The sequence below is a fragment of the Atractosteus spatula genome, chromosome 18 (assembly GCF_055471065.1).
Source record: "Atractosteus spatula isolate fAtrSpa1 chromosome 18, fAtrSpa1.hap1, whole genome shotgun sequence".
Lineage (NCBI taxonomy): Eukaryota > Metazoa > Chordata > Actinopteri > Semionotiformes > Lepisosteidae > Atractosteus > Atractosteus spatula.
The window spans coordinates 14,148,986-14,159,143 of record NC_142723.1 but is presented as its reverse complement, the minus strand read 5'-3'; the positions used below and the strand labels follow the sequence as shown (position 1 = coordinate 14,159,143).

Below are 10,158 nucleotides of genomic sequence, written 5' to 3'. Positions count from 1 at the left end.
TGCATGCTCTCACATAGATTCAACACTAGCACAAACTAGGGTATAAATGTAGCATTACCTAAACCACTCATAACTGTGTCTTTGGGTATGCGTTGACATAAACCTACATATAACACATTTGAGATAAAGCAAGGTGTTACCTTTGGCCTGTGTTGTTGTTTCTTAATTTTAGATTTGTCCATTTTGTAAGTAAATTCAGAGTAAATCTTAAATGCAAAATTGTGACTAAATTCTACTTCTTTATGTTCTGCATTGCAAACCTACATTGTTACTGTACATACTCAAAACTCCTATATCCTCACAATTTTTTGTCAATCTCAACTGTGATTTTTTTTTAGGAAACTACAGTAAGTCCTTCCAAAAACTGAAATTGGAAGCAGAATTCTCAGATTTTGTCAAAAGTGCTGTTGAATCAAGAGGTTGTGACAAAAATAGGAGTTGTACAGTTTGTTAACAACACAGCTGTGTATAATCGTTTTAGGTATTTCCTATACCATCCCTCATTTCAATGTCTCTGAGCATTGGTGACAGAAATCGCCCTGCTTTGTGTTGCTTGCTTTTTTTAACAGGACACCCACACTAAGTCTGCTGGGAAAGTTGTATTTAGTTCTGCTTTTTAACCTTTCATCAAATTACTGTTCATTTCTTAGTCACTAAAAGTGATCACGAGGGATAAAGAATTATTTGTTTTGAAAGGACATAAAAGCAGGTGTAGTTTGTTGGTAAGGTCATAAAGTATTCATTTAAGTTCTTGTTGTACACAAAGTGTGGTAAGTGAAGTGAAAAGATGCAGATGCAAAGACAAATCTTTTGGTTCACACACCGAACTGAATTGAAAACAAAATAGTTTTAGTTAGTTGTTTTAAGAAAAAAGACACACGTCGGTACACAAGTCCTCCACATTATCTGAAGTCATCTTCAGCTTTGGTTTTAACCTCCCACTGATCTGATAAGGGAAAAAAACTGCCTGATTTCGAAGTTTTTCTGTCCACTAACTAATGTGATGATGAAGAGTGATTTTATGAGCCTGCAAATGTAAACAGCCTTCATGCTGATAGATATTGTCACTTCTTTTTCTTAGCCACTGGCCTGCCTTCTTTAACTCAGATATGCTTTGTGATTATTTTTCCTCAAATTATTATTCCCCAGTTTTAGTTTTATTTCTCATGATTTTGTCCAAAATGTCATTTGTCATGATTTTGTCTTTGGTTGTGGCTATCTGAAGGTACGTGTCCTTTTGATTTAAAAAAATCTTGTAAAGGCATTAATCCTGTGTACTTTCACTTTTATAATCATTGTCTATTTTCAGGATAACCTGGAACCTCTTCAGAGTAATTTCTCCGTTCTGTATTCATTAGATCATAAGTACAAATTGCTTTATAGTATTAAGAGGTTATTGAATTTGTATTGATAGATTTATTCTTTGATTTATTTAGAAGCAGTGATTAGTTTTAGCCAGAACAAATCTGGTTACATGCTGTGTAGCTTTAGCAAAATATTTGTTACTTTAATTAGAGCTTGGAAACTAATCTTTGAAAATTCATGTGCATAGATACTGTATATGGACGACATTTTAAATTGTAAGAATTGAATGACTGGAATCTCCCTTTGTCTCCTTCCATATATGGTATTTGTTTGCTCTTTTAAGGGGTTAGGCAGGGATGGGCAGCCCTGGTTCAAGTGGGGTGATGTGTCTGCAGGTTTTCATTCCATTACAGCTCTAAATCGTCTCATTATTAGCTTAATGAGACTAATATAATACCTCCTCCCAGCTCTTCAGGAGCTGGTGTTTGGAAGAGACCTAGAAAACCTACAAAGATGCTTGCCCTCTAGGACAATTTTGTCCCCTTCATGAGATAAAGAGTTAAATATTGATTTAATTTTTTTTCAATATATAGTATCTCACTGTTGCACATTGTCTCACCAAAAAGCATCATAGTTAACAAAACCCTTCCTCTTAATTGAAAGACCTGAACAGGTCTGAGCGACCATACTGATGGAGCTCAGGCACCATTTGGCCTATAGCAATCAAACCATTTCATGGTGCCACCTTCCAGAGATCAGATGTTAGTTTTTCTTTGCCTGATAAAAAGAAAGGGAAATCAAGTGAGTCCTTCTTACAGACACCTGGTGCCACCCAGCTCGTGTTCTTCATTTGGGGACTCAAAAAAACGGACCGTGTTGTTCTTCTGAGAGAACAACATATGCAATAATTCTCCTTAAAAGTGTAGTGCAAATGACATTTTAGTGCTTGAAGTCCTTGATAAATGTGGTTGTGCTTGCCAGGCCCACTTTCATGCCTCCCCTTCAATTTTGTTATTTAGAAGTGTTTCTATCTATGCACCCATAAGGTAGCATATTATACAGTAAATTATGCTTGATGACGAATATCCATAAGTTTTTTCGGTGATCTGTCTGCTGGTACAGTAGCTAGTACTACTGGTAGTGCAATTCCCAAAACATTTGCTCCAATAAATCAAGGATTCTGTTATGGATAGCTAATTATTCCACATGGATAGGCCCAACACAGGTCTTCAGTCTGGCAGTACTGTTTTCACTCTTAACAAAACAAAGAGCAGGCAGAAAAAGCTTGCAGTTTTTCCTATACCCATTGATAAATCAATGTCTGCACTAATTGTAACATAATTTTGCAATCTATTTACACCTTAATGTGAAATGGTTTCTTTCTTTATCACCTATTGTTTGTAATGTATCAATTAAAGCTTTCAGCTCCATCTACTGTATGTAAAAAGAAAATATTCAAGTTTTTATGAAGAGAAAGGGCCTTTCTCTAACCATTTTCCATGTTTCAGACAGTCCTGAAAATATTTTCAGGAAGCCTTATTTTGTTTCTTGCCTCAACATTTGTTGATCTTATTTGCCTCAACATTTCTGCTTATACTTCTAGGGTTACCAGAGACCCCACCAGCTTTCTGCTGTTGCTTGTCTCTCTTGACCTTGCAACGCTATTACAGTAGTTAAGTTTTCCTATGGCACTTGCATTGTTCTGCATTTATTCATGAAAACAAACCCAAAAGCAGACAAAAGGTCAAGGATCAGAGGTCATATCTCAGATTCCCTACGGTACGACCTCTGATCCAGTGCTATGGTGGCTTGTAGTCTGTCAAAGTCATGTCGGCTGTCTGGACTCAGGTCATCCAACACCCTGCTGTCTTCGTCCTCCTCTTCATCCCTGCTCATAAAAGCAAGTTCGTTCTCGTAACAGAAAGAGTTGGTACTGGGAACCAGGAATTTGTTCTCCACCATGTCCTTGGCACTGCAGCGAGGAGTTGACGGCACCTCATAAGTTTTATGAAAGTGGGAGTAGTCTACTTTGTACTGATTTTTCTCCTCGAACAGGACAGGCTCAAACCGGTGGCCCCAGAGAATCTCCGCAGCCAAGTACGAGCTCCGCGCCTGGGTGGTCATGGCAGTGGCCTCCACCATCCCTTCAAGTATGACAACAATTTCAAAGTCAGCCGTTTCCAGATCTTGCTTGCTGATGCCAAAAAGGGGACTTTCTTCGTCTATTTCATGAAGGATTGTTATGGGAGAAACCAAGAAAATCCGGTCTAACCCTTTGTCAAAGCCAACGTTGATATCTATTTGGTCTAGTGGTATGTATTCCCCTTCCTCTGTGATCCGTGGCTTAATTAACTGAGCCCTGACGTGAGCTTCCACGATATGGCTCCTTCGGAGATTCCCAACTCGCCACATGAGACACAGCTTGCCATCCCTCATGGCTATTACAGCATTGTGACTAAAGAGTAAGGTCTGGGCTCTTTTCTTAGGCCGTGCCATTTTCGCCATTATTGCACCTATCATGAAAGAGTCGATAATACACCCTACAATAGACTGAAACACCACCAAGAACACCGCGATAGGACATTCCTCAGTGACGCAGCGAAACCCATAGCCAATAGTGGTCTGTGTCTCGATAGAGAAGAGGAAGGCGGCAACGAAACCGTTGACCTGCAGTACGCACGGCTTGAAGTTTTCGTCCCCTGTGGGGTTATCCAGGTCTCCGTGGATGAGAGCAATGAGCCAGAACGCCAGGCCGAAGGCCAGCCAGGAAACCAAGAAGGCCAAGGAAAAGATCAGCAGCATGTACCGCCAGCGGATGTCGACGCAGGTGGTGAAGATGTCGGCGATGTAGCGCTGGGACTTGTCGTCCATGTTGGCGAACTGCACGTTGCACTGGCCGTTCTTCTTCACGAAGCGGTTGCGGCACTTCCGCCGGGTGTGGATTTTGCCGTTGCCGAAGCCGTTGACCCCTGGCATGGTGGCCAACCTCAGCCCGTCTTCTTCTGAGGACACTATGCTGTAGCGGTTGATTCTGCCTGCGCTCATCCCTCTGTGGAGCCGGAGGAACGAGCCAGAACGTTTTGCAGTCCTGTGTCCCTGCTTAGTGCTGACCAGAACATTCAAAAATAAGATACTGTGTATTACTGCACTCGGACGTCCTTGCTGCAGGTGGTTGGCTTGGGCCTGTGGGTAAAGAGAGAAGTCAATTAAAAGTCTGCACTAAATAGCCATCACTTCCTTTGATTCTGTTTTAAAGATGTTTTTGAACATTTTAAGCTTCAAATAAATCTAAATGGTCATATAAGAGCATTACTGAAGAAAAAGCTAATTTTTTCAACACGTATTGTTGTACGCAAACAAATGCAATGAATTCAAATTAGAATGGAAGGTTTTGACCCCTCAGCAGTCTCAGTACATTTTCTTTAAAAAGGAACAATATGTCAAAAATGGTTTGTACAACAGTTTAACAAGTGTTGAGCTTTTAAACATTATGTATACTGAATTTGTTTTGTTGTCAGTGTATTGGGTGCCTAGGTTTGTGGGAGAATAGGGCTCCCAGCCATGTTGTTGAAGCTGATACACTGGCTTCTTTCGAGAAACAGCTGGACAAAATGCTTGGATTAGCTGCTAACCAGGTACCAAATGGTCGCCTGTCTTGTGTAACTGTTCTTATATTCTTATTCCAACATGTTGTTGTTGCTATTGGTCTCATTTAAAGGGAAGAACTGCAACGCTATTTTTATTTTGGATTTAGAAAGAATCGGTATTGATGAGTACATTTGAAGCCACAACGAAAGTATAATGTTTACATTACAGGTATGTGCAGGCCATATTTTCTGTGATTCAGAACTAGACAACAAAACGTCCGGTGAAGAGAAGCGGCCCTCTTATATTTTAAACAAACAGGATTGTGAATACACCTCTTTAAATCCAATAAAAAAATCGCTCTTGACTTCCTGACGGTTTTGCGGACAAATACTACTTGCTTTACAATTTAAAAGTTAATTTCAAAGAAAGGTGACTGGTGAACAAAGACAGTTACAGTTCTTTTTCAGTTTCTTTTGAAGGACATTCCAAATTAAAATTCTTTGTGTTTCATAGTCAATACCTACAAGAATAATATACCATTATATATTACTAAAATAATCAGATTGATAAATGTAATGAGTTAGCATATTCTAACATCATTTAAGTCAACATCATAATCCTAAGCATCGCAACAAGTTCTTAAACTCATTTTGGTAAGGCTGAAAACATTATTCAGATTATATCCAGACCTACTGCTTTAATGCCACGGAGTATGTTGGTAATTACTTCGTTAGCTAATAATTGCAGATTAGTAATGATCATTTCAAAGGAGAAAGACAACCTCTTAAATAGAAAAAAATACAAGAGAGATTTGTTTGAGGAGTTGGCAGATTTCCTTTGTGAAACCATGTTCAGACACTTTGTTACCATTATTATACAATATGTCATGTATGACAATGATCTGCTACCCATCCACCCTCCCCCCCCCCCCACACACACACTCTTTTCAAATGACAAATCCAGTCTTTGGTTCTCTTGTATTCTGTATTCTTGGTTATTGTTATACAAAGATCATGACTGTCTGTTACCTGTTTTCGTGTTTTCTGACGGTATGAGACATCCAGCAGTTGTATTTTTGTAAAATGGCACGATTGGAGCTAAATGTTAGTTTTGCTTCAATAGCTCAATTGTGCGTCCTTGTAAAGTTGCTATGAAAGAGCCTACAGTTTTGATTTGAACTGAACTATGGTGACGTTATGGCTGGTTCCCTGTGGGATGATCATATTGGGCCTTTGAGACAAGGAGCTGATTGAGATTTAGTCTCTGAAGGATCCCCTTTATTTGCCTAAATTAGGGCTGGCTTTGTGAAGGAGGAGGATGCTATCCTCTAAAGACACCCTGAGTGATCGTCCCAGGCCGTATATAAAAGACACTTTAGAATAGCATGCATACTGTAGGTTTCTTTGAAATCCTGTCTGTTTTCATCTACTGTTGTATGTGAGGAAATTGCAGAACTTTTTCATTTGCTTTTGTATGTAAATGTTGTCCTCTGTTAATTATAAAAAAAGGAAAAGAGATTCATTAGAGCTGAATTAAAGTACATTTAAAAGGTTGCCGTAGCAACTCAAGTTGCTGCAGCCGCAGACTCTTAGTGGGGAGAAATTGCCCAATTAAGCACCTTTTTTTGTGAAACTGTAGAAAGCTTGTTTGTTTTTTTCTCTATTTTTTTTCCCTAAGTGAACTTGCTGAGCTTGTTTATAAGTGAAACAGTGTTCCTTAGAATCCTTTAATGTAATGATGCACTATGTTGGTTTTCACCATACAGGACTTTGTATAATCCCATGTATCTGTCTTTCTCCCTAAGACTGTCCCACCACCACCAAAGTCCCCACACAGATCACCAATAGCCTTCCTTTAAAGCTGCTATTATTATAAAAATTGGTCTGTATGAGAAGATGCGCACTGTCCATTCACTTGCCTAGCGTAGAAAACACTTGCAATATCTGTAAACATGACCTTTTCAGATCAATTAGTTGTAATTTTTCAAACACAACCATAATGTGGTTAGTAACGGTTAGTGTTTCCAGATTAAACAATTTAACATTTGCTGGTGTGAGATGTTTCCTTAACCTTTCAGTCTCCTTTTCCCGCCATTCAATTGAGTTTGGGTTGATAATGAGTTTAGAAACCCCTTTGTTAACACTGAAATGGATAAAGTGCATCCCACTATTTTGATGAACTTTCTTTGCCAGTTGCCATTCAAACCAGTTTGTTTTGTTTGATAACAGAATTCTTACTAGAATTGTTCCCTCTTTTGACAATTCCCAGTGCCGTTAAGGTGAGACGTTGTGCAATAGAATTGGAATGTTAGATAAATATGTGCAACATATTTAAGCCTTAAATTACCTTGACAGGGGCTATCTGGTCCCCAGAGTGTTTGCATAGCAGTGTCATCACTTGACAAACCAGACCTCCAGTCATACTAACATTTCCTCCATAGCTGTAACTAAGAATTCCATTTCATTTTTCAGATGGAAGGATGAGTTGGGGGCAGTATTTGCGCTCAGTGTGTTTTTTGAGGGCTGATTTGAAATTGGTCTTTATCTTGCTTATTCGAAGTACATTGCGTTTGGTCATTCCTGAGAAACATTGACTGGAATCCAGCCTTTCAGACTTGAAAACCTAAGAAGTACAGTGGTGGAGGACTGGACATAAAAAAAAACCTCTCTCCACCATCCAGTCCTCCCATTTTCCCACTTGTGAAGCAGTGGGGTTACAAGAGAAATCCATTCAATGGTGATTATTTCAAAGGCCCTCTGACAGTAGCTTGAAGACAATGTAAACTGTTTCCAGGACTTGGATTTGTTTTACCGTTTTCAAATAATGCTGTGATTAAGTCCATTTCTCCTGTAGAACTAGGGCAGTGGGAATTCTAGAATGCACAAAGGCAAAGTGTGCAATGATGGAACAGCCACTGCAAAACGAGAGACAGTCTAAGAGGGGACACCCAGAGACCTGAGCATTGAGTTTTGCATATTTTAGCCAGCATGTGAAAAAAGCCCTTAAGGTGTCTTGTGGCACTTTGACTGACTACTGCTGTATCGCAGCATTCACTAAGAGTCTGAGAGCCACTTTATGGAAATAGGAAGGCATGGCTGAAAGGAAAAAAAAGAGATAAATTGGCATTTTATATTGTTTTATCCTACCATAGGCTTTTATTAAGCTAACAGGCAACTGTAAATGTGGAATAAATTGCAGGCTAGAATAAGACAAAATGCTGAAGAGTTGAGTGCTAACATCCCTAAGACATGAGCATGCAGCCTACACACACACACACACACAAAGAGCTACTTCTGTATATCGTGAGTCACTGGTCTTTGAAAGTGAGAGCAAAGTGAAAAGCAGAGAGTCTTTGTGTGAAGCCTACACTAGTCACAAACCAGAATAGCACTGGAGACAAGCTGGTATGCTGGAACCCGTGAGAAGGTAACAGATTGAGGGACCAGTGCGCACCAGCGTATCTGTTGCTTGCTGGTGAAGCAAGGGCTAGAGAATGGTTTTAGGTTGAGTTTGTCCTAAGTCAAACACTTTGCCAAAGCATTTTGTCAGGCTGCTCTAAACAGCTGTCGTGTTAGCCATGCTGGTGGTCAGCTAGATCATGTGCACCAGTTAACAATATGCCCCAGCACAGTTTTGTTATGAAAACAGCAGTTCTGTGGAAGCTTTTGTGATTCATGAATAAAAACCATCAGATTGAAGGCTGACTGGTACTGCATATAAAGAATAACATAAAGGAGCTTAGGAAGTGGGGAGCAGTTAAAATAAATGAATAAAGTGGGAAAAATACAGCTGGCATCTTCATCCAGGTTGACCTGGTTTTCCTTGGAAGTCTCCCATCCCAGTACAGCCCAGGTCCAGTTGTAGCTGAGCCCCTGACATCTGATGGAGTTCAGGCTGCAGGGCTGAAACGCTGCTTTAATAGAGGAAATGTCAGCTTTGCAGCATGGGTCCTTTTAGGTGAGACGGAGAGCCATCAGTGCCCTTTTGCTGACGGCTTATTTGCATAATTGACGGCATTAGGTGAAATTGACTTTCCTGGGAGTCGTGTCCTCAGTTGGTTTTACTTTGTCAAGGCTGCAGATAGCCTGCAAGGCGTTGTGCTGTTCTCACAGGCAGGCATGACGAGGACTGCGGGGGAAAATGGCTAAATAAACCGAAAACTGGTTGAATGTAAGCTTACAAAAACCACCTCTTTGGTTTAGGATGGTCTGAGTCGTTTTTCCCCTTCTGCGTAGAAACAAAAGCGAGGCATTGAGTGCTTCTATTGAAACCGGCATTGAGCTCCATCCCAGGAGCTGGAACTTTGCTTCATTAACTTATAGTGCCTCATATAAATGAGAAATTCATTCTGTGATTTGAGTGAATTGTCTGTCCTTCCTTCCGACCTGTTTCCCTTGCTCTGGAGTACTTTACTCTTCCATACTTACACTCCACTCCATCAAAGGGCTTAGGTTTGACTAGAACTGTATTCCACTTTTAACCCTTTGATTACTAAATTGAGCATTTATGAACAGTGCTGTATATAAGGGAACATAATGAAGGATTCCCTGTGGAGCTGAAATCTGCAAGTGCCTGAAATTAATCCACTGAAATCTGCTCTGTAAAGTAAAGGAACACCCACAAGGTTCATAGTGAACTGGTCTTGCAAAGGTTTGAAGCTGTTTAAGGGATGTTTTATATTATGCTTGGTAAGCGACACAAATGTGCAGTGAGTGGCTCTTCTGCTTCCCTTATGGTACAAGTTGCCTGAATTTCTGCTCATGGTGGTAGAACTGCGTCACAGGATCTATATGATGAACTGCCAAGAAGCTCACTTGAGTTAAATATATCACCGTGTCTGTCGCATGGCTCAGAGTGCCTTGGCTGTTTTACAGCAGCTATATCGACAGTCAGCTTTCTGACACGAACTCCCTGGTTCAGAACAGAAAGTATTGTTGCAGGACTTTTTTTTTTTAAAGTGTTCAAGTAATGAGGATATTTCCTTGGTGAGAAACACAATGTTCTGTGACCCACTTATTCCAGTGCTGTCATTCTGAAACTTCACAAACTTTTTTTGTCTGAAGGTGTCTGAAGAAGGCTCCACGGCCGAAACGTTGTGTTCTCTTTCTTCTTTTTTTCAGCATGGAATAAACCTATTACTTGTTCCTTTGCAGCCTACGCATGCTGACGCAGCTACCCACCTGAACTACTACATCCTGAATATGTTGCCAGTCCATCGCAGGGGACACACACAGATAAAAGCCCACACTTACACCAAGGGCGGTT

At 40.2% G+C, this 10,158-nt stretch overlaps 1 protein-coding gene across 1 annotated transcript in view; it reads right to left on the bottom strand.

The window, feature by feature from the left end:
- Positions 1-328: 328 nt before the first annotated feature.
- Positions 329-10,158, bottom strand: part of kcnj12a (potassium inwardly rectifying channel subfamily J member 12a) — a 31,213-nt gene continuing 21,383 nt past the window's right edge. Inside the window, exon 2 of the mRNA XM_088936859.1 lies at positions 329-4,488. Within this exon, the coding sequence (XP_088792985.1) occupies positions 3,064-4,350 (1,287 nt within the window). The 5' untranslated portion in view covers positions 4,351-4,488 and the 3' untranslated portion in view covers positions 329-3,063. The remainder of the gene's footprint in view (positions 4,489-10,158) is intronic.